Source organism: Salmo salar, chromosome ssa14 (genome assembly GCF_905237065.1).
Source record: "Salmo salar chromosome ssa14, Ssal_v3.1, whole genome shotgun sequence".
In the NCBI taxonomy this organism is placed as follows: domain Eukaryota; kingdom Metazoa; phylum Chordata; class Actinopteri; order Salmoniformes; family Salmonidae; genus Salmo; species Salmo salar.
Genome location: NC_059455.1, coordinates 48218959 through 48245345, shown reverse-complemented (window position 1 = coordinate 48245345; position 26387 = coordinate 48218959). Strand labels below are relative to the sequence as shown.

At 40.3% G+C, this 26387-nt stretch overlaps 3 protein-coding genes across 4 annotated transcripts in view; 2 read left to right on the top strand and 1 right to left on the bottom strand.

Moving 5' to 3' along the window:
* Positions 1-170: 170 nt before the first annotated feature.
* LOC123726727 (uncharacterized) lies at positions 171-1722 on the bottom strand. 2 transcript variants are annotated; one of them, XM_045694507.1, is made up of 4 exons: positions 1634-1722; positions 1240-1489; positions 880-1085; positions 172-781 (listed from the first exon to the last, which is right to left on the bottom strand). In XM_045694507.1, exons 2-4 carry the CDS (start codon positions 1314-1316, stop codon positions 690-692), a joined length of 375 nt encoding a protein of 124 aa, XP_045550463.1. In that variant the 5' UTR covers positions 1317-1489; positions 1634-1722; the 3' UTR covers positions 172-689. The 2 variants fall into 2 exon arrangements, with proteins under 2 accessions (XP_045550464.1, XP_045550463.1); XM_045694508.1 differs by lacking the exon at positions 1634-1722 and having other exon boundaries at positions 171-781; positions 1240-1593.
* Positions 1723-9192: 7470 nt separating this feature from the next.
* On the top strand, positions 9193-15843 carry LOC106569758 (E3 ubiquitin-protein ligase TRIM35). The gene is made up of 6 exons (XM_014141346.2): positions 9193-9761; positions 10914-11009; positions 14787-15017; positions 15114-15136; positions 15222-15340; positions 15621-15843. The coding sequence occupies exons 1-6, from the start codon at positions 9366-9368 to the stop codon at positions 15629-15631; spliced, it is 876 nt and encodes a 291-aa protein (XP_013996821.2). The 5' UTR covers positions 9193-9365; the 3' UTR covers positions 15632-15843.
* Positions 15844-20406: 4563 nt separating this feature from the next.
* The window catches only part of LOC106569759 (activin receptor type-2B), a 29065-nt gene continuing 23084 nt past the window's right edge, over positions 20407-26387 (top strand). The window contains exon 1 of the mRNA XM_014141347.2: positions 20407-20924. Coding sequence (XP_013996822.1) covers positions 20873-20924 — 52 coding nt within the window. The 5' untranslated portion in view covers positions 20407-20872. The remainder of the gene's footprint in view (positions 20925-26387) is intronic.

Here is a 26387-nt window from a genome sequence, read left to right as displayed (position 1 = left end):
ATTAAGTGAACAATAACAACCAATATAGAAATACAGTGCATTTGGAAAGTATTCAGACCCCTTGACTTTTTGCACCTTTTGTTACATTAGAGCCTTATTCTAAAATGTATTAAATAAACAATAATGTAGCGTTATACCCAAGAAGACTCGATGGTGTAATCGCTGCCAAAGGTGCTTCAGCAAAGTACTGAGTAAAGGGTCATAAATGTAATATTTCCTTCTTTTTTTTATACATTTGCAAAAATGTCAACCTGTTTTTGCTTTGTCATTATGGGGTATTGTGTGTAGATTGATGAGGGGAAAAAATTATTGTATCCATTTTTAAAGAAGGCTTTAACGTAATAAAATGTGGAAAAAGTCAAGGGGTCTGAATACGTTCCGAATGCACTGTACAAACAATACAGATGGAAGTAGATAAATGCTTAAATGTTGATGTGCAGTTACATTTTCAAACACTCAATTGCTACTGTAATTTAGTGCTACTAGATACAATTATGTATCGTAAAAATGTTTTTATGCAACACCGAAATGTGGGCAATTCACATTACCGGAGGTCATGAATTTTCTAAAGGCATTGTAGGTGCTATGAAGAGGGAGCCTTAGTGTCACAGCACACGTGTTTGCCTCTGGGTACTTTTCTTTCTGCAGCCCAGCGAGACGCCCTCGCGCTGTGTAGAGGAATTCAATGGTCAGGGTGTCCTCAAACCCAAGGGGTGGCACCACCGTTGCCCCAGTAGCAACTCCAACACCATCGCCACTGTTAGAGGAGGACATTCTCCATCTGAGGAGTACACAGTAAAACATTAAAAATACATATTTTAAATCACAAAATGGAATAATATGCAGTTACTGATAAACTGAAGCAATTGACTATTTTACCTTGCACCTCAGCCAGACAGTTGAACCAGTGGCAGATGGTGTCGTTCTCCAAACACCGCCGGTTGCATCCAGGTATGGAATAGGTTACTTTAATCAGGTCCCTGGCAGTGGGAGGCTTTATGGAGTCCACAAAAAGTGCTCGGAAGCTGCCTGGGTGGGTCCCCAATGCCTCGAGCAGCCCAAGAGAGTTGAGATGATATTTGAACCTGTTATGGTTTAGAGACGGTATGTATATTTAAAATAAGTGTTAAGGACGATATAGTGATGTGTATTGATTTAGGGGGGTGGACTGATTAAAAATACTTATGTTAGAGGAGGTAATGACAAGTACTTCACAGATTTATGACAGAGTTGACTTACTGCTCCAAGGCCACCTGCATGCTCTCTTGAACAAATTGTTGAGCCACCAATTCAACCACACCATCTCTGTCCTCCATTGTCTTGACAACAATCCTTTTTTTTCATAGGGGAACGAGCCTCCTCCTGTCTGTCTTAAAGGCCTCTACATTTGTATTCATCTGGGGGAATGTTTCCCCCAAAATCTTCAAGAAGCTGCTCTCCTCCTCACCATAGGGTACTTTGATCTGCCTCACAGGATACTCTAAAGATACTGAAAGATATGGAAATATTATTTAAATCTAATAAAACATCCTAATATAAAACAGGGAAATAGTCCATCATCTTTAAATCAGTAAAATAACCTACAATAAGTCTATGTTTAATCACAAGATAGATTCACACCTAGCTTACTTACAAAGCGAGCACTGTGGACCGCACTGTGTCCTCATGTCCTACATGGATAAAGGGAAAATGTACCTATCCTGTTCAGCTGCCGGATGTTAGGCTCAGCGATCTGGCAAACCCTCATAGTTATCAACCTGCTTCTTCCGGGTTGCCACCTTTGGACTCCAGCATTAGTCCGTCTCCTGAACGATTGAACTCTGACATGTACAAACGTTATAAAAGGTACAATAATGACACTCAGCATACTCGCGCAGCCCACGGTAGCTGTTGTAATCATTAGCAAGCTAACGTTACTAGGTAGTTGTACCGGTTAATGTTGACTTTTGCCAGATATTACCTAACCTACCAGAATGAATCCTACCTTTGAACCACCCGATCCTCCTGGGCTGGTTGTAAAGGTGGTTGCACTTGTCTGGTAAAACTTAAAAAGCGGTCTCTCCTGTTTTCAAGGTTCGACATGACTTTGTCGTTTGTTGGTGATGATGAATGACAAGTTTTTCATATAGTGATTGGCCAACATTTGCATATAGTTTACATATTGTTATTTAACGTGTATCTTTTTGACACGCAAAGACCTAAACGGCGTTTCATATGAAGGAGAACGCTCCTTTTCCCAGAATCACCCAGAATCACCAAGAATGCACGACGGGGCCCGTTGACATAGCATGGGAAATCTTTAACATCTCAAAAGTATATATACCTTAGTGAATGTTGTACTCCACCCTGTGGCATATCGATCTGCAGGTATAACAGTGAGATTATAGACTCTTAAATTGATAGTGCAGTTTGTTTAGGAGATTTCACAGCTAACTAGCAATGTTACCTGCTGATATTTATTTTATCTTTATTTAACTAGGCAAGTCAATTAACAACAAATTCTTATTTACAATGATGGCCTACCCTGGCCAAACCCTAACGACGCCAAACCCTAACGACGCTGGGCCAAGTGTGCGCCACCTTATGGGACTCTCAATCACAGCTGGTTGTGATACAGCCTGGAATCAAACCAAGGTCTGTAGTGACTCCTCTAGCACTGAGATGCAGTGTCTTAGACCGCTGCGCCACTCTGGAGAGATATTGTCTTTGGTATTATTGTGTGTAGCTACGTTTGCCAGCCAGCCAGCCCATAGGTACAGCATTGCATTTTGTAGTCGACTTGAGCTCCAAAATATTTCCACAACGATTCGTTTACAAAAAAAATTGTTATTAGTGTTTTTGGGTGGATTTTTACTTTATATGACAGTTCAGCTTTTGTGATTGGACAGTGAGCGCCAACATAACATGTCTTTAAGGACGTTGGACAACCAGGAACTGACAGAACAACTTCAATGTGCCTTGGCATAGATTCTACAAGTGTCTGGAACCCTTTTGGAGGGATGCAACAGCACTCTTCCATGAGATATTCCATCATGTGGCGTTTTTTAATGGTGGTTTACCCTGTGTCTATATGTTTACTCACACACACATACACACACACACACACACACACACACACACACACACACACACACACACACACACACACACACACACACACACACACACACACACACACACACACACACACACACACACACACAGTGATGTGTTTGTTGTTTCTGGGTCTCACACCCCATCACTATAACTAATCAGATATTGGTCACCACAGCTGTAGAATATATATGACTATCTGACATGGTCAGCTCAATTCATGACATTTCAATTTAGAAGGTTTTGAACATTTTGCCTCACTGAATGTGAATACATCCCTGTGCATACATACATACATTACACGGTGGACTTGGCGAGGTGTAGTCAACAACATTTACATTTTAGGGCATCGAACTGTTTATTTTGTCTCCTAATCGAGTTGTAGAATAATAAAAAGCGGAACAAAAAAATGTGATCACGTGCTTGTCTATGTATTTTTGTACTGAAGGTTGAAGGCATGCATGTCTATTTTTGAACTGATTGGATTGAAGTTGACATAAACAAGATTATCTATTTATTTTGACCTGAAGGTTGAATTTTGACATAAAGATGCTTGTCCATTCATTTTTGTACTGAAGGTGGAAAACATGCTTGTCTGTTTATTTTTGTACTGAATGTTGAAGGTTTAAATAAACATACTTTTCAACACATTTTTGTACTAAAAGTTGAAAACATGCTTGTCTATTTATTTTGTACTGAATGTTAAAGGTATAAATAAACATACTTTTCAACACATTTTTGTACTAAAAGTTGAAAGTTGACATGAAGATGCTTGCCTATTTATTTTTAGTACTGAAGGTTGAACATTGAAATAAACATGCATGTCTTTTTATTTTTGGTAATAAATTCTAAACATGTTTGTCTATTTATTTTTGGTAATAAATTCTAAACATGCTTGTCTATTTATTTTTGGTAATAAATTCTAAACATGCTTGTCTATTTATTTTTGGTAATAAATTCTAAACATGCTTGTCTATTTATTTTTGGTAATAAATTATAAACATGCTTGTCTATTTATTTTTGGTAATAAATTATAAACATGCTTGTCTATTTATTTTTGGTAATAAATTATAAACATGCTTGTCTATTTATTTTTGTACTGACGGTTGAAGGATGTAATTTCCTTTTTTTGCATGATGATACAAGGATACTTATTTCCTATAAGTATTTGTAAGTATTGTATTATATAAGTATTTGTAAGTATTATATTATATAAGTATTATATAAGTATTTAATCAACACACTGCATTAATATTGGGCCAGTTGCCAAGACAAAGATTTATCCTAGACATGAACTAAAACACACTTTCAAAGGAGAATATCTATTGAGTGTTATTGTTTTCAGTCCAGGACTACAATTTATCTTAATCTGTGTCTGGGAAACCAGTCTTTAGTCTTTGTTGGTCACGGAACCACTGAACACACAGTCAGATACAGTATGAAGTCTTACCACGATCTAGTTTTGCATACGTTATCTACCTATTATAGTAGGAAAGGGGAACACACTGGATTTCTCTCTCTCTCTCTCTCTCTCTCTCTCTCTCACACACACACGCATACACATACACACACACACACACACACACACACACACACACACACACACACACACACACACACACACACACCTGCTCTGTAAGACTTGACACCATGCATGACAACTTTATCCTCTCTGGGCTAGGTGGCACCAAATCGTCCCACCTACGTAACAGCCAGTTGAATCCTGTGGCGCGATTTTGAAATACCTTAGAAATGCTATTACTTCAATTTCTCAAACATATGACTATTTTACAGCTATTAAGACTCTCGTTAATCTAACCACACTGTCCGATTTCAAAAAGGCTTTACAACGAAAGCAAAACATTAGATTATGTCAGCAGAGTACCCAGCCAGAAATAATCAGACACCCATTTTTCAAGCTAGCATATAATGTCACATAAACCCAAACCACATCTAAATGTAGCACTAACCTTTGATGATCTTCATCAGATGACAACCCTAGGACATTATGTTATACAATATATGCATGTTTTGTTCAATCAAGTTCATATTTATATCAAAAACCAGCTTTTTACATTAGCATGTGACGTTCAGAACTAGCATACCCCCCGCAAACTTCCGGGAATTTACTAACAATTTACTAAATTACTCACGATAAACGTTCACAAAAAGCATAACAATTATTTTAAGAATTATAGATACAGAACTCCTCTATGCACTCGATATGTCCGATTTTAAAATAGCTTTTTGGTGAAAGCACATTTTGCAATATTCTAAGTAGATAGCCCAGCCATCACGGGCTAGCTATTTAGACACCCAGCAAGTTTAGCCTTCACCAAAATCAGATTTACTATTACAAAAGTTTGATTACCTTTGATGTTCTTCGTCAGAATGCACTCCCAGGACTTCTACTTCAATAACAAATGTTGATTTGGTCCCAAATAATCCATCGTTATATCCAAACAGCGGCGTTTTGTTCGTGCGTTCAAGAAACTATCCGAAATGGTAAATCAGGGTTACGAGCATGGCGCATTTCGTGACAAAAAAAATCTAAATATTCCATTACCGTACTTCGAAGCATGTCAACCGCTGTTTAAAATCAATTTTTATGCAATTTATCTCGTAAAAAAGCGATAATATTCCGACCGGGAATCTGCGTTTCGGTAAATAGAGGAAAAAAAAGAAAGACGGGGGCGACCAGTGCACGCGCCTAAGCCCACTGTCCCCTGATCGGCCACTTGACAAAGGCGATAATGTGTTTCAGCCTGGGGCTGGAATGACGACATTCAGCTTTTTCCCGGGCTATGAGAGCCTATGGGAGCTGTGGGAAGTATCACGTTACCGCAGAGATCCTTTGTTTTGGAAAGAGATGTCAAAGAAAGCCAATAAATGGTCAGACAGGCCACTTCCTGTAAAGGAATCTCATAAGGTGAATGCACCAATTTGTAAGACGCTCTGGATAAGAACGTCTGCTAAATGACGTAAATGTAATGTAAATGTAAATAATGTAAATAATCACAATAATATATATATATATATATATATATACATATATATATATATATATATACATATACATACATACATGTTGTGGCAGACCAGGGGGTTGGGGTCAAAACGTTTACACAGATCAGACACGAACAGAGTAGGATTAGCTCAGTTTCAAAGGTGTTTATTAAAATAATAGTCAAAAAGAAAAGGTCTCCCCCATGGGGGGGATCAAAAACTGAACTCCCTCCTGTTACCTCTGGTACCGTCCCCAACTATACAGGAGTCCTTTCCTCCCCCAGTCTCTCTCTGTGTGCTGCCCTTCTGGCAGCTTTATGGGACTTGTACAGCTGGTGAGCAATCAGCTCTTGATTACTCAGCCCTTGATTACTCATTACTCACCAATCAGCCCCAATTAGTCATGGCCGGAGAGACCGTCGAGACCTGGCACGTCCAGCAGATGGAGTCATTGCCTCGTGATGTATACTCCGTCTGTCACCAGGCCTCGACGAGTCTCCCCCTGGTGGCTGACCTGCTGTATGCTACAATGTATTTTGTTCAACCTCTCTGGCGCAGGCATTCCGCTAGCGACCCACCTCGACAACATCCGGTGAAATTGCAGAGCGCCAAATTCAAAATACAGAAATACTCATAATAAAACATTAATAAAAAGATACAAGTGTTATACATCGGCTTAAAGATTAACTTCTTGTTAATTCAGCCGCTGTGTCAGATTTCAAAAAGGCTTTACGGCGAAAGCATACCATGCGATTATCTGAGGACAGCGCCCCACTTACAAAAGCATACAAACATTTTCAAGCCAAGTAGAGGAGTCACGAAAGTCAGAAATAGCGATAAAATTAATCACTTACCTTTGATGATTTTCATATGGTTGCAGTCACAAAAAAAGACTCCCTGTTACACAATAAATGTTCATTTTGTTCGATAAAGTCCCTCTTTATTTCCCAATAACTCTGTTTTGTTGGCGCGTTTTGCTCAGTAATCCACTGGCTCAAAGGCGGTCAAAACATGCAGACGAATACATCCTAATAGTACCGGTAAAGTTCATTGAAACATGTCAAACGATGTTTATAATTAATCCTCAGGTTGTCTATTGTCTAAATAATCAATAATATTTCAACCAGACCATAGCGTATTCAATAGAAAGGAAAAAGAACGAAGGGTGCGCAATCGGTCATCCACGCAAATTAGCTCTGGTTCATTCTAGAGTCCACTTAGAAAATGGTCTCATTCTTCCTAATTTTTCAGAAAACAAGCCTGAAACAATGTCTAAAGACGGTTGACATCTAGTGGAAGCCATAGGAACTGCAATCTGGGTCCTAACCCAACACATACTGTATAGGCATTCAATTGAAACTACACACATCAAAAATATCCCACTTCCTGAATGGATTTTCCTCAGGTTTTCACCTGCAATATCAGTTCTGTTATACTCACAGACATTATTTTAACAGTTGTGGAAACTTTCGAGTGTTTTCTATCCAAATCTACCAATTATATGCATATCCTAGCTTCTGGGCCTGAGTAACAGGCAGTTTACTTTGGGCACGCTTCTCATCCAATTGACGAAATACTGCCCCCAAGCCATAATAAGTTTTAAATGTGTGTGTGCATGTGTGCATGTGTGCATGTGTGAGTGGGAAAGTTAGGCTATATGGAGGAGATTACCGAGTAGTTTGGTTCATCAGGCTGACCTCCAGTCTTCATGGAGGAGATTACTGAGTAGTTTGGTTCATCAGGCTGACCCCCAGTCTATATGGAGGAGATTACTGAGTAGTTTGGTTCATCAGGCTGACCGCCAGTCTTCATGGAGGAGATTACTGAGTAGATTGGTTTATCAGACTGACCCCCAGTCTTGTATTGACAGAGATTGAAGTGTTATCTAGAGTTGCATACTATATATACCTGTCATAGCAGGCAGGGACACAGTAGGGGTTATGTCCCAAATGCCACCCTATTCAATATACAGTGGCTTGCGAAAGTATTCACCCCCCTTGGCATTTTTCCTATTTTGTTGCCTTACAACCTGGAATTAAAATAGATTTTTTGGGTGGTTGTACCATTTGATTTACACAACATGCCTACCACTTTGAAGATGCAAAATATGTTTTATTGTGAAACAAACAAGAAAAAAGACAAAAAAAATGAAAACTTGAGCGTGCATAACTATTCACCCCCCCAAAATCAATACTTTGTAGAGCCACCTTTTGCAGCAATTACAGCTGCAAGTGTCTTGGGGTATGTCTCTATAATCTTGGCATATCTAGCCGCTGGAATTTTTGCCCATTCTTCAAGGCAAAACTGCTCCAGCTCCTTCAAGTTGGATGAGTTCCGCTGGTGTACAGCAATCTTTAAGTCATAACACAGATTCTCAATTGGATTGAGTCTGGGCATTGACTAAGAAATGTCAATGTTTCTCCTTAAACCACTCAAGTGTTGCTTTAGCAGTATGCTTAGGGTCATTGTCCTGCTGGAAGGTGAACCTCCTTCCCAGTCTCAAATCTCTGGAAGACTGAAACAGGTTTCCCTCAATAATTTCCCTGTATTTAGCACCATCCATCATTCCTTCAATTCTGACCAGTTTCCCAGTCCCTGTCGATGAAAATCATCCCCACAGCATGATACTGCCACCACCATGCTTCACTGTGGGGATGGTGCTCTCAGGGTGATGAGAGGTGTTGGGTTTGCGCGAGACATAGTGTTTTCCTTGATGGCCAAAAAGCTCAATTTTAGCCTCATCTGGCCAGAGTACCTTCCTCCATATGTTTGGAGAGTCTCCCACATACCTTTTGGAGAACACCAAACGTGTTTGCTTGTTTTTTTATTTAAGCAATGGCTTTTTTTTTGGCTACTCTTCCGTAAAGCCCAGCTCTGTGGAGTGTACGGCTTAAAGTGGTCCTATGGACAGATACTCCAATCTCCACTGTGGTGTACTGAGATCATGTGAGAGATCATGTGACACTTAGATTGCACACAGGTTACACACACACACACACTCCTGAGCCCCACCCCTAAGCCACCTGTACTGCAGAGAGTCGAAAGTTCAGAAGGTCCCAGATAGGTGTGGCTAGGTATATGACGTTGGACCACTATACACTATAAAGGACTCTAACTCACTACAACTAACTTACTACGACTTCAAGACTCACAGCATCTACTGAAGAGCAGGACAATATCATCAACACTAAGATTTAAACAACACCGAAGTCAATGTCTGCTTCCTTCAGAGGCTGTTAGAGGGAAGTGACTGATTTCATTATAAAATGGCTTCAGGTTCATCTTTCCAAGAGGAAGATCTCTCCTGTCCTGTGTGCTGTGACATCTTCAAGGATCCCGTTCTTGTGTCGTGTGGCCACAGCTTCTGTAAAACCTGTCTGCGGGGAAACTGGAAACAAAGGGAATCTTGGGAATGTCCAGTCTGCAGGAGAAAATGTTCCAAAGATTGGTACCCTCCTAACCTTTCTCTAAAGAGCCTGTGTGAGGCCTTCTCACAGTCACATATAGATAGTCAGAAATCAACAAGCAAGATAAGCTCTGTGCTCTGCAGTCTGCATGGAAAAACGCTGGAGCTGGAGGATAAACAGCCTGTCTGTTTGGTGTGGCAGGATACAAGACAACATAACCACAAACCACTAGATGAAGTTGTACAGAATCATAAGGTATCCATATGTTCTTGTGTATTTTCAGCTGTCTAAAATGGTGTGTGTGTGTGTGTGTGTGTGTGTGTGTGTGTGTGTGTGTGTGTGTGTGTGTGTGTGTGTGTGTGTGTGTGTGTGTGTGTGTGTGTGTGTGTGTGTGTGTATGTGTGTGTGTGTGTTTGTTAACAATGCCTAAAAAATAATTGCTTATTCCTGTAATGATTGTGATATGATTATTGACAATAAAGCGTAAAGCTAGAACACAGAAGCTCTGTCCATAGTAAAACTAGAACACAGAAGCTCTGTCCATAGTAAAGCTAGAACACAGAGGCTCTGTCCATAGTACAACTAGAACACAGAGGCTCTGTCCATAGTAAAACTAGAACACAGAGGCTCTGTCCATAGTAAAACTAGAACACAGAGGCTCTGTCCATAGTAAAGCTAGAACACAGAGGCTCTGTCCATAGTAAAGCTAGAACACAGAGGCTCTGTCCATAGTAAAGCTAGAACACAGAGGCTGTGTCCATAGTAAAACTAGAACACAGAGGCTCTGTCCATAGTAAAACTAGAACACAGAAGCTCTGTCCATAGTAAAGCTAGAACACAGAAGCTCTGTCCATAGTAAAGCTAGAACACAGAAGCTCTGTCCATAGTAAAGCTAGAACACAGAGGCTCTGTCCATAGTAAAGCTAGAACACAGAGGCTCTGTCCATAGTAAAGCTAGAACACAGAGGCTCTGTCCATAGTAAAGCTAGAACACAGAGGCTCTGTCCATAGTAAAACTAGAACACAGAGGCTCTGTCCATAGTAAAACTAGAACACAGAGGCTCTGTCCATAGTAAAGCTAGAACACAGAGGCTCTGTCCATAGTAAAGCTAGAACACAGAGGCTCTGTCCATAGTAAAGCTAGAACACAGAGGCTCTGTCCATAGTAAAGCTAGAACACAGAGGCTCTGTCCATAGTAAAGCTAGAACACAGAGGCTCTGTCCATAGTAAAGCTAGAACACAGAAGCTCTGTCCATAGTAAAGCTAGAACACAGAGGCTCTGTCCATAGTAAAGCTAGAACACAGAGGCTCTGTCCATAGTAAAACTAGAACACAGAGGCTCTGTCCATAGTAAAGCTAGAACACAGAGGCTCTGTCCATAGTAAAGTGTCAATGTTTCATTGTAGGAGGAACTCCAGACTGCCCTGAAGCCCTTACAGGAGAAGCTGGAAGTCTTTAGTAAAGTTAAACTAACCTGTAATCAAACAGCTTGGCATATTAAGGTAAGAATGAGTTGTAATGTTCAGAGGGGTTTGATGCTTACATTTCACTCCTTATGCAAACATTACAATCTGGACTTTGTTTGGCATGTCAAGAAGTATGAATGAATGTAAATGTAAATGTAAATGTAAAGAAGTGTCAAGGAGTGGAATGATGGCAGATACAGACTGGTACCCAAGATTCCTTATAGAATCAAAAAGGGTTCTATTGCTTGCTTCATGTGTGGAACCCCCTCAACATTCTATATTAGAACCCTAGAGCAGGGGTATTCAACTCTTACCCTTACGAGGCCCAGAGCCTGCTGGTTTTCTCTTCTACCTGATAATGAATTGCACACACCTGATGTCCCAGATCTTAACCAGTCCCTGATTAGATGGGAGAAATGAAGAGAAAAAAAATGCAGTTGAACTGGCTTCAAGTTCCAGAGTTGAGTTTGAAGGCCCTAGAGGTTCTTCTTCACTGAACCAAAATGGTTCCGTATAGAACACTGCACGGTGTCATTTATGAATTATGGCTACTACTAATAAATAGTCATATTTTTTAGCTAAGAATATAATTTAATAAACAACTAAATAATGGACAAAATAATACCAGCGTAGTTTTATAGAATTTAATTTCATTATATTGTCACGGGCGTCGTAAGGAGTGGACCAAAATGCAGCGGGTATATTGATCATCTTCTTATTTTATTAAAGAAAAAAACAATTAAACGACAAAAACAGTCCAGTAAGGTGCACAGACTATACCGGAAACAACCACCCACCAAAACACAAGTGAAACAAACCCCAACTAAATATGGCCTCCAATTAGAAGCAACGACAACCAGCTGTCTCTAATTGGAGGTCCTACCAAAACCCCAACATAGAAATAGAAAAACTAGATAAACACATAGAAATAGAAAATGTAGAACATAAACCAAAAAACCCAAACCACACAAAACAAACACACCCTGCCACGCCCTGACCAAACTACAATAACAAATAACCCCTTTTACTGGTCAGGACGTGACATATATGCACGGGTGGCCAGGGAGGCATCTCTTTGTTTCAACTCTGGCTGACTTCTTTACAACACAACACAACACAACACAACACAACACAGTCCAAAAGGAACAATAAAAGCGTGTCTGCTGCTCTGTTCTGAACCCCCTGAAAACAGCAGACCTCACACATACAGTTGAGACGAGCACAGGTTCAAGCTGCATTGTAGAGCCCCTGAATGGAGAGCATGTTGTGGGGTTAAGGGCCTTGCTCAAGTGCCCAACAGAAGAGCGTCTGCTAAATGACTTAAATGTCAAATGTAAATGTAGGGGAATGTATTGAGGATGTGACCCCAGCAGCCCTCCAGTTGTCAAATCAATTCTGCCCATTTTTTTTCCAGCACCCAGCCTGGGATTTGAACCAGCCACAGGTCTAAATCCTTAGCCACTGGGCTACCTGCAGCCAGTACAGTATGTGTTCATCTGCAGCAATATGCACGAGTTAATCTGCAGCAATATGCATGAGTTAATCTGCAGCAATAAATATGAGTTAATCTGCAGCAATATGCATGAGTTAATCTGCAGCAATAAATATGAGTTAATCTGCAGCAATATGCATGAGTTAATCTGCAGCAATAAATAGGAGTTAATCTGCAGCAATATGCATGAGTTAACCTGCAGCAATATACATGAGTTAATCTGCAGCAATATGCATGAGTTAATCTGCAGCAATAAATATGAGTTAATCTGCAGCAATATGCATGAGTTATCTGCAGCAATAAATATGAGTTAATCTGCAGCAATAGATATGAGTTAATCTGCAGCAATATGCATGAGTTAATCTGCAGCAATAAATATGAGTTAATCTGCAGCAATATGCATGAGTTAATCTGCAGCAATAAATATGAGTTAATCTGCAGCAATATGTTGAGTTAATCTGCAGCAATATGCATGAGTTAATCTGCAGCAATATGCATGAGTTAATCTGCAGCAATAAATATGAGTTAATCTGCAGCAATATGCATGAGTTATCTGCAGCAATAAATATGAGTTAATCTGCAGCAATAAATATGAGTTAATCTGCAGCAATATGCATGAGTTATCTGCAGCAATATGCATGAGTTAATCTGCAGCAATATACATGAGTTATCTGCAGCAATATGCATGAGTTAATCTGCAGCAATATGCATGAGTTATCTGTATCAATAAACATGAGTTAATCTGCAACAATATGCATGAGTTAATCTGCAGCAATATGCATGAGTTATCTGCAGCAATATGCATGAGTTAATCTGCAGCAATATGCATGAGTTATCTGCAGCAATATGCATGAGTTAATCTGCCATATGAAGACAAAATGCTATCAGACATATAATTATTATGATGTAGAACAAAAATGTACATGCAGTTGTTGTCATCAGCAACCGAAAGAGATCCTCTTATAGCTCTGGGTTACTGCCAGACTGAGCAAAACATAGACAGTGTGTTAAAAGTAATGTAATTATTAACTAGGCTATTGAATCACAAAGACTTGTTATACATAATTTATTATAGGCAACATATTTTATACTGTACCTCCTCTCAGTTAGCAACAGTCTTCTAATGGCTTTATGAAACATAGTCCCCTCAATTGACTCCACACTGAATACTGAAATAAAAGTAAAATCCTTAAGAGTCTATTAAGTGTAAAACTAACAATGACTCAATAATGACTCAATGCCTTCTAGGAACGCTATAAATTCCAAAAGTTATGGGCAGAGTTTTGAGTCCGTCTGTCTGCATATTTCAAGACATGCCATATGAGGGTGCAGTGAAAAGGCGTATACTTAAAAACTGGAAATCAACCAATCCTCCATCATTAACACAATTGAAAGCTCAAGTGGTTTATTATCTAAATGTTGAAAGTGCTTGGGCGATGGAGAGAAACAAAATGGTGCAGTTTAAGGGCTTGTAGGTAAGCATTTCACGGTAAAGTCTACAATTACTGTATTTGGCGCATGTGACAAATAAAGTTTGATTTGATGTCTTTGATCTGGAGATGGGGGTGTGAGCAGGTGGGTCTGGGCAGGGTGATGTTGTGGATGTTTCGTCTGATGTAGTTGATCTGGAGATGGGGGTGTGAGCAGGTGGGTCTGGGCAGGGTGATGTTGTGGATGTTTCGTCTGATGTAGTTGATCTGGAGATGGGGGTGTGAGCAGGTAAGTCTGGGCAGGGTGATGTTGTGGATGTTTCGTCTGATGTAGTTGATCTGGAGATGGGGGTGTGAGCAGGTAAGTCTGGGCAGGGTGATGTTGTGGATGTTTCGTCTGATGTAGTTGATCTGGAGATGGGGGTGTGAGCAGGTAAGTCTGGGCAGGGTGATGTTGTGGATGTTTCGTCTGATGTAGTTGATCTGGAGATGGGGGTGTGAGCAGGTAGGTCTGGGCAGGGTGATGTTGTGGATGTTTCGTCTGATGTAGTTGATCTGGAGATGGGGGTGTGAGCAGGTAGGTCTGGGCAGGGTGATGTTGTGGATGTTTCGTCTGATGTAGTTGATCTGGAGATGGGGGTGTGAGCAGGTAGGTCTGGGCAGGGTGATGTTGTGGATGTTTCGTCTGATGTAGTTGATCTGGAGATGGGGGTGTGAGCAGGTAGGTCTGGGCAGGGTGATGTTGTGGATGTTTTGTCCGGTAAAACAAATAATAAATAAACATATTACACATATGCATTTTTTTCTAAGAGTTCAGGCTTGTGTAATATTACTATATAATATGAAAATACAAGGAGAAACTGCATCGTCTATTCATCTCACTGTCTCCAGAGCCAGGCCCAGGACACAGAGAGGCAGATTAAGGAAGAGTTTCAGAAGCTTCACCAGTTTCTACGAGAGGAGGAGGAGGCCAGTGTAGCGACACTGAGGGAGGAAGAGGAGCAGAAGAGTCAGATGATGAAGGAGAAGATTAAAGAGATGAACATACAGATATCATCACTTTCAGATACAATCAGAGCCATAGAGGAGGAGATGAGATCTGAGGACATCTCATTGCCGCTGGTAAGAACTAATATCTGAACAGTAAGTAGATTATTGTGACTGATTTGATTTCAGTTTTTATATTCATTATTCATTTCCAATTTTGTCCCCCTGCAGAACTACAAGACCACAGTGAAAAGGTCAGTGATCTACCTCCTGTATCTCTTGACTCTGTGGTTCTGAACCCAACCCCGCAGCAGCACTGACTCCTTAATGTTCTTTCAGAGCCCGTTTCACACTGCCGGATCCACAGCTGGTCTCAGGAGCGCTGATAGATGTGGCCAAACACCTGGGCAACCTGCAGTTCAGAGTCTGGGAGAAGATGCAGGGGATTGTGAAATACAGTAAGTATCATTTTACTTACCTACTTTGAACAATTTCCTTAATTTATGATATTTTTAAACAATAAAACACTAATGCATTCAGACAAACAGGAGGAAAACATGTACTATGATATTCTGTTAAAAATACATTATAGTAAAACCCTTTCTTGTATGTAATAGTGTTCAAAAACATTAAACACATTTTAATCAATAAAGTGTATCAACTACTTACAAGTTCCCTCTGTCCTGGTGTCAGTCCTGATATCACGACCAGTTCTAATCTCTAGTTCTGTCTGTTCAGCTCCTGTTTGATTACGATGCGTTGGTCCTGGGCTCCGAGGGCTTTAACTCAGGGACACACAGCTGGGACGTTGAGGTTGGGGACAGTACAGTCTGGTCCGTGGGTGTCATACAAGAGTCTGCCCAGAGGAAGGGAAACATGAAGCCTGAAAGTTGGATTGTGTACTATAGTGGAGGTAAATATAGAGCAAGCCCCCCATTAGGGCCAGGTATTCCCATCACAATGAGACCAAAACCCAAGAGGATCAGAGTGCTGCTGGACAGGGACAGAGGACAGCTGTCATTCTCTGACCCTGATAATAACACACACATGCACACATTCACACACACCTTTACTGAGCAAGTCTTTCCAGCCGTAGGTCACGTCTCTAAAGTTCACCATCTGAGGATCGTACCAGGGAAGATCTCTATAAAGAAGGAGTAGACTCACAAAATCGTCTGTAGCGACCGAACGGTTCGGCTTACAAACTATTATGAAGCCTCCATGGAAAGATGAGACTCTCACAAACATGTACATGTCGGTTGTTTTCCTCACAAGACTCATTTGAAGGTCCCCCTGTACCAGTTTTAAAAAAATGAATGGAAGTACAATGCCTTCGGAAGAATTAAGACCCCTTGACTTCTTCCATATTTTGTTACGTTACAGCCTTATTCTAAAGTCAATTAAAACTTCTTATGGACAGACGTTCCACCTGCGGAACCCCTAGCCAACTGTCAATGGCATCGCACCGCGCGAAATACAAAACCAACTAAAATACCACTAAAATACCACAATTCAATTTTCTCAAACATATGACTATTTTACACCATTTGAAAGATAAGACCCTCGTTAATCCAACCACATTGTCCGATTTCAAAAAGGCTTTACAGCGAAAGCAAAACATTAGATTATGTTAGGAGAGTACCCAGCCAGAAATAATCACACAGCCATTTTCAAAGCTAGCATATATGTCACAAAAAAACAAAACCACAGCTAAATGCAGCACTAACCTTTGATGATCTTCATCAGATGACACTCCTAGGACATTATGTTATACAATACATGCATGTTTTGTTCAATCAAGTTCATATTTATATCAAAAACCAGCTTTTTACATTAGCATGTGATGTTCAGAACTAGCATACCCACCGAAAACTTCCGGTGAATTTACTAAATTACTCTTGATAAACGTTTACAAAATACATAACAATTATTTAAAGAATTATAGATACAGAACTCCTTTATGCAATCGCGGTGTCAGATTTTAAAATAGCTTTTCGGCAAAAGCACATTTTGCAATATTCTGAGTATATAGCTAGGCCATCACGGCTAGCTATTCAGACACTCGCCAAGTCGAGGCTCACTAAACTCAGAATTACTATTAGAAAAATTGGATTACCTTTGCTGTTCTTCGTCAGAATGCACTCCCAGGACTTCTACTTCAACAACAAATGTTGTTTTGGTCCCAAATAATCCATAGTTATATTCAAATAGCTCCGTTTTGTTTGTGCGTTCAGGTAACTATCCGAAGGGTGACGCGCGGATGCATTTCGTGACAATTTTTTTTAAATGTTCCTTTACCGTACTTAGAAGCATGTCAAACGCTGTTTAAAATCATTTTTTATGCAATTTTCCTCGTAAAATAGCGATAATATTCCAACCGGACGATATTGTATTCATTCAAACAGGTGAAGAAAAACATGGAGTATTCTCGTGGCCGCGCATCTCCAGGCTCTGAGCCACTAGGCTGACCACTCACAAACAGAGCTGCTGGACCCTGCCCAGAGACTGCAGAGATCCCATTCCACTTTCTGGCGCCTTCAGAGAGCCTATAGAAGCCTTAGAAATTGTCACGTTACAGCAGAGATACTGTATTTTCGATAGAGAGGCAAAAGAAGCACCAGAAATGGTCAGACAGGCCACTTCCTGTATGGAATCTTCTCAGGTTTTGGCCTGCCATATGAGTTCTGTTATACTCACAGACACCATTCAAACAGTTTTAGAAACTTTAGAGTGTTTTCTATCCAAATATACTAATTATATGCATATTCTAGTTTCTGGGCAAGAGTAGTAACCAGATTAAATCGGGTATGTTATTTTCACCCAGTCATGAAAATAGTGCCCCCTAGCCCTAACAGGTTAAAAAAAAAATCTCATCAATCTACACACAATACCCCATAATGACAAAGCAAAAACAGGTTTTTAGAATTTTTGCAAACATATTAAAAATAAAAACTCCCCAAATGCAAGTGTGCCAAGCTTGTAGCGTCATACCCAAGAAGACTTGAGGCTGTAATCACTGCCAAAGGTGCTTCAGCAAAGTACTGAGTAAAGGGTCTGAATACTAATGGAAAACATTTTTTTTTATACATTTTGAAACATTTGTACAAACCTGTTTTTGCTTTGTCATTATCAGGTATTGTGTGTAGATTGAATGTGGAAAAGGTCAAGGGGTCTGAATACTTTCCGAATGCACTGTATATATGGAGACGGTGCCAAAAACAAGCCTTTAAATACATGTAAAATATTTATAATGCTCTCTGATCTTTCTGAGATTGTTCAGATATCAGCCAGACACTACAGAACAAACTTCCTTAGGAATGTTTTGGGAAACTATCTGTTGTTCCATGTAGGGAATCTGTTATTCAAAGTGTTTCTATGGGCTAATAGCAGTAAGGACTATCTGTTATTCAATGTGTTTCTATTGGCTAATAGCAGTAAGGACTATCTGTTATTCAATGTGTTTCTATGGGCTAATAGCAGTAAGGACTATCTGTTATTCAATGTGTTTCTATTGGCTAATAGCAGTAAGGACTATCTGATTTTCAATGTGTTTCTATTGGCTAATAGCAGTAAGGTCTATCTGATTTTCAATGTGTTTCTATTGGCTAATAGCATTAAAGGCCAAATTCAATTTTTCATCAAATATATATATTTTTTAATGTTTTCTTTTGATACTTCAAGGAGTCTTAAAATTCTAAATGTAATAGCTAAAGGATCCTTGGAATGAACTTAAAATACCCCCAGTGACCTTTCAACTAACCCTAACTTATCTACGTAGTGTTAGGGTTAGTTGAAATGTTACTGATATCTGTAGATAGTCTACAGATGGCATATGAAAATTAAAGTGTTACCCCATTCACTTGGGTTGAACCAATGCATTTTCCATGTACTAGTTATTTTGGTAATAAACAGTCATACATTCCTTTTTTCTGTGTCAAAGTTTTATATTCCACCAAACACACACAAAATGTGGTTTGTTCAGCATGTTGGCATTACAGCTATTAAAGTTCCACCCATCATGTGAAACTTCATGTGAAACTTCCTGTGAAACTTCCTGGTCTGAATGACAATAAAAACACAAACAATACTTAAACGGTTAATAATCAGTGTTTCATTATCATTTTATATTTAATATCTAATCTAGTTATTCTGAAATGTCACTGAAGTCAATGTAACATTCATACTTTTTTTCTTCTTCCTGGAGCTGAGAGACAAATAAACAAACACACACACACACACACAATAACTAATCGTTTCCGATATGTGATCAAGCGTAAAGCTTTCTAGGTTGACAAATGGTATAACGGCATCATGTGGGGCAGTAGCTCAGGCTTGTTGTTTTAATGAAAAGCAGTTGTGATTGATTCTGACCAGACGGTCTCTATACTGTGATTTTCTCCACATCTCTAGCCATGTTTATTGTGGTCTCTCTCCACTCTCTTATCTCTTGTTATGAAAAAAAAAGAATGTCTTGTCTTGTGATTATATTTGTTCCAACCTTTGACCAACTCGACCAGACAGCTTGTATTCTTCTCTTCAGTTGCCATGACGATATATGAGAGAACATCTGTCTTTAACACTATTTCACTGACCGAGCTATATTGAGTTACACACCAGGGTCAATACGGTGTGAGTGTGTGTGGGTGTGTGTGTGTGTGTGTGTGTGTGTGTGTAAGACAGGGTCAACATAGAGTAATGAGGAAATGCTTTGTCTCAGGTTACACTCGGCTACTTGTTTTAGAAGAAGCCAGTATGACCCTGGTTTCAGACATGTTATTAGCACCTTTAATTAGAGGCATCATGGAGCTAATCATGTTGAGGCGCTACTGAGGGCCAAAGTCAATATCTGTGATTTATCTCTGTGTAAAAGAAAAATCAAGCAAAAAATACATTTAAAAAATATAAAAACATTTGCCACTAAAGGAAACTAGGCAAAAAATATGTTTTATTCTTCAGATATATCAAATTGAGGGGGCATGTGCTGCTCGGTTTCAAGGACCCAACACCCCAGCTGAGCTGTAGTGAATTCCTAATAATAGTGACGTAGCCTAATGATCTATGTCAATGGCAATAACACTTTCATGCAAATGTTCAGGAATTGCCATGTACACTTTCCTTTGTGGCAAAACAATTCCCCTAAAAAGAATATACGTGTATTATATTATATTTCTTTCTAATGTTTGTGAGAGAAAACAAATGACTGAATATTTAAAATAATTCTGGATTAAAAATATATATATTTTTTTGAAGTTCAAAATCCCATGGATGCCTGTTAGCTGTTGTTGTGATATTATTTTATATATCTAATGATGATCCATCAAAGTGTCCCGGTAAGGTCACCCCGCTCCTCCGGTTGCCTTCTCTCCCTGAATCTCTCCTCTTTGTGTTTACACATCCGCCTTTTCCAGCTCGCAACTAGTTACCACAGCCACAAAGTCCAAAAGGCTATATCGTCCTCATTTAAGGTTAGGGTTAGGCATAAGGTTAGTCGTGTGGTTAAGGTTAGGTTTAAAACCACATGTTAAGAAGATACATTGTAGAAATGGGAGGGGTTTAACCATCATTATGACTTTGTGGCTGTGGTAACGACCCCCATCAGGAGCCATTTTGTACACAGATCACTAACATACATCACTAACATATATCACTAATATACATCACTAACATACATGTAAACTCCGATCTCTCGGCAAGTCTAGCAGAGCGCAAACCTGGATTATCTATTAGCTAGACTACATTTCAAACGGAATCAGGACCAAAACTCCGGAAATTGTGAATGTACTAGTGCACACTGGTTACTGAACAGTTTTGTCTTTCTCTAACCGTCCCGCTACCGCATTACCGGGGCTACCCACGGACACGCTGTGGCTACATGGACCGGAGAAGCCAGCGGTTATTGAGTCTTGTGATGTCGGGACGATCTCCGGTGTAAATGTTCGCGACGGGAAAAGGAGAAAGTCTTCCCTGTTTTCTTTCAGTACGAGAACATCATGGCTTTTTCCTGGCTGACTTGTTCACTTCTCCTGGGAACTTTGTGTGCAGGTAACAAACGCCGCGTCTATAGTACACATTGATGAAACGGCAACAGTTGCAACAAACATAATTTGGTATAACTGGTAGCTTAGTTTTTAATTATTTTTTAATTTAACCTTTATTTAACTAGGCAAGTTTCCATCCCCTTTTTTATTTTGTTATTGTCGGGGCACGTGTTGTCAAGGTATATTTCCCTTCACGTGGATGTGTTTCTTGCTGTTTTATTTGCAGTGAAATGATTCAGTCGACTGTTGTCATTAGATGTGGTCTTCCAACATCCATGCTTTCCATAGATTGAGGATACATGTTTTATTTATGCTATAGCCGACTCTGATGGAAAGCTGCTGGTGTGTGTAGGCCTAGATGTGTGTGTGTGTGTGTGTGTCGAAACGGGATAATTGTTTCGTCATGTGTTTTGTTCCCCCTCGTGACCTGTGCAGATTCACAACATAAAACAATGGCAGGATCCTTTATACCAGTGGTTCCCAAACTGTTTATAGTCCCGTACCCCTTCAAACATTCAACCTCCAGCTGTACCCCCTCTAGCACCAGGGTCAGTGCACAATCAATTGTTTTTTGTTGTTGCCATTTTCATTTTTTATTTTACCTTTATTTAACTAGGCAAGTCAGTTAAGAACGAATTCTTATTTTCAATGATGGCCTACTGGGGAACAGTGGATTAACTGCCTTGTTCAGGGACACAACAACAGATTTGTACCTTGTCAAATGTATCGTATGTGTGGCAACCTTTTGGTTACTAGTCCAACGCTCTAACCATTAGGCTACGCTGCCGCCATCATTGTAAGCCTGCCTTGTCAGCTCGGGGATTCGATCTAGCAACCTTTCGGTTACTGGCCCAATGCTCTAATCACTAGGCTACCTGCCGCCCCACATTGTCCATAAGCTTGAGTTCATTTGCACACACAAAATCTAACAATGATGGAAAGACCTGTGTGTTGTCCTTCGTAATGCAGACAGAGAACCAACTTCTTAATCATAGCCTCAATTTTGTCCCGCACATTGAATATAGTTGTGGAGAGTCCCTGTAATCCTAGATTCAGATCATTCAGGGTGAGAAAAAACATCACCCAGATAGGCCAGTCGTGTGAGAAACTCATCATGCAAGCAGTCAGACAAGTGAAAATTATGGTCAGTAAAGAAAACTTTAAGCTTGTCTCTCAATTCAATTGATAACCAGAAATGATCCGTATGATCAAAAAGCAAATTTCTTTAAAATGTTGTGCACAAATTTGTTTACATCCCTGTTAGTGAGCATTTCTCCTTTGCCAAGATAATCCACCCACCTGACAGGTGTGGCATATCAAGAAGCTGATTAAACAGCATGATCATTACACACGTGAACCTTGTGCTTGTGACAATAAAAGGCCACTCTAAAATGTGAAGTTTTGTCACGCAACACAATGCCACTGATGTCTCAAGTTTTGAGGGAACGTGCAATTGGCACGGCTGACTGCAGGAATGTCAATCAGAGCTGTTGCCAGATAATTTAATATTAATTTCACTACCATAAGCTGCCGTTTTAGAGTTTGGCAGTACAGTGGTTCCTCCACTAAAAGTTTTTCGATTATGCTGCGGTACTTAGAGGTAATTTATGGTTCAGTACGATACCCTGCGTCACCACTTCCTTGCTCCAGACCAGCGCAAGGGGGAGTTAGAGCACTGATTATGCTTTTGGGTCCTACTGTGTCTCTCTAACTGACAATGAATGGGCGACATAAACCTAAATAGAAACTGATAATTGTGCATGACTTCAGTATTACTTACTAAAACTGTTGTTACACTAATATTATATATTATTTTTTATTTTGTTAGGATTATTTTGCTCGTACTGTAGGCCACTCCCGACCAGTCATGTTGTACAGCGCCTGAGTGGTGCAACCGACTAAGACAATACTGGTTCAATACCTGTGGTGGGTTCATCTCCCTCTAAAAACAGAAATAAATCATTCTAAATAACAAACTGGCTTTATTTACAAATTAGTAAACCCCATGTTTAAGAATGGCCTTTTTCTTGTTCATTTACGTTATTTGAAAACAAAATAATCTCCAAAATATATATATTTTTTAAACAAACGGATTATTAATTTCTAATTCTATAAAAGCCCCGTGGATATTGTCACAGACATATTATTAACCCTGTTATTAGCAGGACAATATATATTGGTCATATTGGTCATGGCTTCCGAGTGGAGCACAATGGGATTGCCTTGCAGTTCTCCAACTGTATCCACTGAAAGCGTGCGAGGTTCAAGGCACGAGGGCATGGGGCACGGGATGGGCAGCAGAGCAGCGCACAGAAGACAGATTGAGCCCATGGGGAAGGGGGAGACCGCCTATTATCTGACACCGCCTATTATATAGGTCCAGGATGGCAGGAAGCTTGGCCCCAGTGACGTACTGGGCTGTACAAACTATCCTCTCGATGTTGCCGCTGTAGAACTTTTTGAGGATCTGGGGACCCATGCCAAATCTTTTCAGTCTCCTGAGGGGGAAAAGGTTTTGTCGTGCCCTCTTCACGACTGTCTTGGTGTGTTTAGACATTGATAGATCCTTAGTGATGTGGACACCAAGGAACTTGAAGCTCTCAACCCGCTCCACTACAGCCCTGTTGATGTTAATGGGAGCCTGTTCGGCCCTCCTTTTCCTGCAGTCCACAATCAACTCCTTTCTTTTGCTCACATTGAGCGAGAGGTTGTTGTCCTGGCACCACACTACCAGTTCTCTGACCTCCTCCCTATAGGCTGTCTTATCGTTGTCGGTGATCAGACCTACCGCTGTTGTGTCGTCAGCAAAATTAATTATGTTGTTGGAGTCGTGTTTGGCCACACAGTCGTGGGTGAACAGGGAATATAGGAGGGGACTAAGTACACACCCCTGAGGGGCACCAGTGTTAAGGATCAGTGTGGCAGACGTGTCGTTGCCTACTCTTACTACCTGGGGGCGGCCCGTCAGGAAGTCCAGGATCTATTTCCAGAGGGAGGTGTTTAGTCCCAGGGTTCTTAGCTGAGTGATGAACTTTGAGGGCACTGGTTTCTTATAGGCATCCGGATTACTCTCCCGCTCCATGAAAGCGGTAGCTCTAGCCTTTAGCTCGATGCGGATGTTGCCTGTAATCCATGGCCTCTGGTTGGGATATGTATGTACAGTCACTGTGGGGACGACGTCATCAATGCACTTATTGATGAAGCCGATGACTGAGGTGGTGTATTCCTCAATGCCATTGGATGAATCCCAGAACATATTCCAGTCTGTGCAGCAAAACAGTCCTGTAGTGTAGCATCCGTGTCATCTGACCACTTCGGTATTGAGCGAGTCACTGGTACTTCCTGCTTTAGTGTTTGCTTGTAAGCATGAATCGGGAGGATAGAATTATGGTCAGATTTGCGGGCGGGGGATAGCATTGTATGCATCTCTGTGTGTGGAGTAAAGGTGGTCTCTGATTTTTTTTTTCCCCCCCCTGGTTGCACATGTGACATGCTGGTAAAAATTTGGTAAAACTGATTTAAGTTTGCCTGCATTAACCTCTCTAGGGTATGTGGGACGAAATCGTCCCACCTACTTAACAGCCAGTGGAATCCCGTGGCGCGTTATTCAAATACCTTAGAAATGCTATTACTTCAATTTCTCAAACATATGACTATTTTACACCATTTTAAAGACAAGACTTGTTAATCTAACCACACTGTCCGATTTCAAAAAGGCTTTACAACGAAAGCAAAACATTAGATTATGTCAGCAGAGTACCCAGCCAGAAATAATCAGACACCCATTTTTCAAGCTAGCATATAATGTTACATAAACCCAAACCACAGCTAAATGCAGCAATAACCTTTGATGATCTTCATCAGATGACAATCCTAGGACATAATGTTATACAATACATGCATGTTTTGTTCAATCAAGTTCATATTTATCTCAAAAACCAGCTTTTTACATTAGCATGTGACGTTCAGAACTAGCATACCCACCGCAAACTTCCGGTGAATTTACTAAATTACTCACGATAAACGTTCACAAAAAACACAACAATTATTTTAAGAATTATAGATACAGAACTCCTTTATGCAATCGCTATGTCCGATTTTAAAATAGCTTTTCGGCAAAAGCACATTTAGCAATATTCTGAGTAGATAGCCCAGCCATCACGGGCTAGCTATTTAGACACCCACCAAGTTTGGCCTTCACCAAACTCCGATTTACTATTAGAAAAATGTGATTAACTTTGCTGTTCTTCGTCAGAATGCACTCCCAGGACTTCTACTTCAATAACAAATGTTGGTTTGGTTCAAAATAATCCATAGTTATGTTCAAATATCCTCTGTTTTGTTCGTGCGTTCAAGACACTATCCGAAGGGTGACGCGCCCGACGCGTTTCGTGACCAAAAAATTGTAAATATTCCATTACCGTACTTCGAAGCATGTCAACTGCTGTTTAAAATCAATTTTTATGCGATTTTTCGCGCAAAAAAGCGATAATATTCCGACTGGGAAACCCTGTTTTAGTTTAAAGACGAAAAAATAAAAACATGGTGTCGCCTCGTGCACGCGCCTCAGTCTCATTGTCCTCAGATCGACCACTATCCAAATGCGCTAATGTTTTTCAGCCAGGGCCTGCAAAGACATTATTCACCGGTTTGCCGCCTTCTGAGAGCCTATGGGAGCCGTAGGAAGTGTCACGTTACAGCAGAGATCCTCAGTTTTCAATAAAGAGATTGTAGAAGCCCAAGAAATGGTCAGACAGGCCACTTCCTGTAAGGAATCTTCTCAGGTTTTTGCCTGCCAAATGAGTTCTGTTATACTCACAGACACCATTCAAACAGTTTTAGAAACTTTAGGGTGTTTTCTATCCAAAGCCAATAATTATATGCATATTCTAGTTTCTGGGCAGTAGTAATAACCAGATTAAATCGGGTACGTTTTTTTATCCGGCTGTGCAAATACTGCCCCCTACCCTAGAGAGGTTAAAGTCCCTGGTCACTAGGAGCACCGCTTCTGGGTGCGCATTTTCTTCTTTGCTTATGGCCTTATAGAGTTGGTTGAGAGTGGTCTTAGTGCCAGTTTCGCTTTGTGGTGGTAAATAGACGGCTACGAATAATACAGATGAGAACTCTCTTGGTAGATATTGTGGTCTGCAGCTTATCATGAGGTACTCTACCTCAGGAGAGCAATACCTCGAGACTTCTTTAATATTAGACATCGTGCACCAGCTGTTATTGACAAAAAGACACACACCCCCACCCCTCGTCTTACCAGACGTAACGTCTCTGTCCTGCCGGTGCATTGAAAATCCCTCCAGCTCTATATTATCTGTGTCGTCGTTCAGCCACCACTCGGTGAAACATAAGATATTACAGTTTTTAATGTCCCGTTGGTAGGATAATCGTATTTGTAGATCATCAATTTTATTTTCGAATGATTGCATGTTAGCAAGTAGAACGGAAGGCAGTTGGC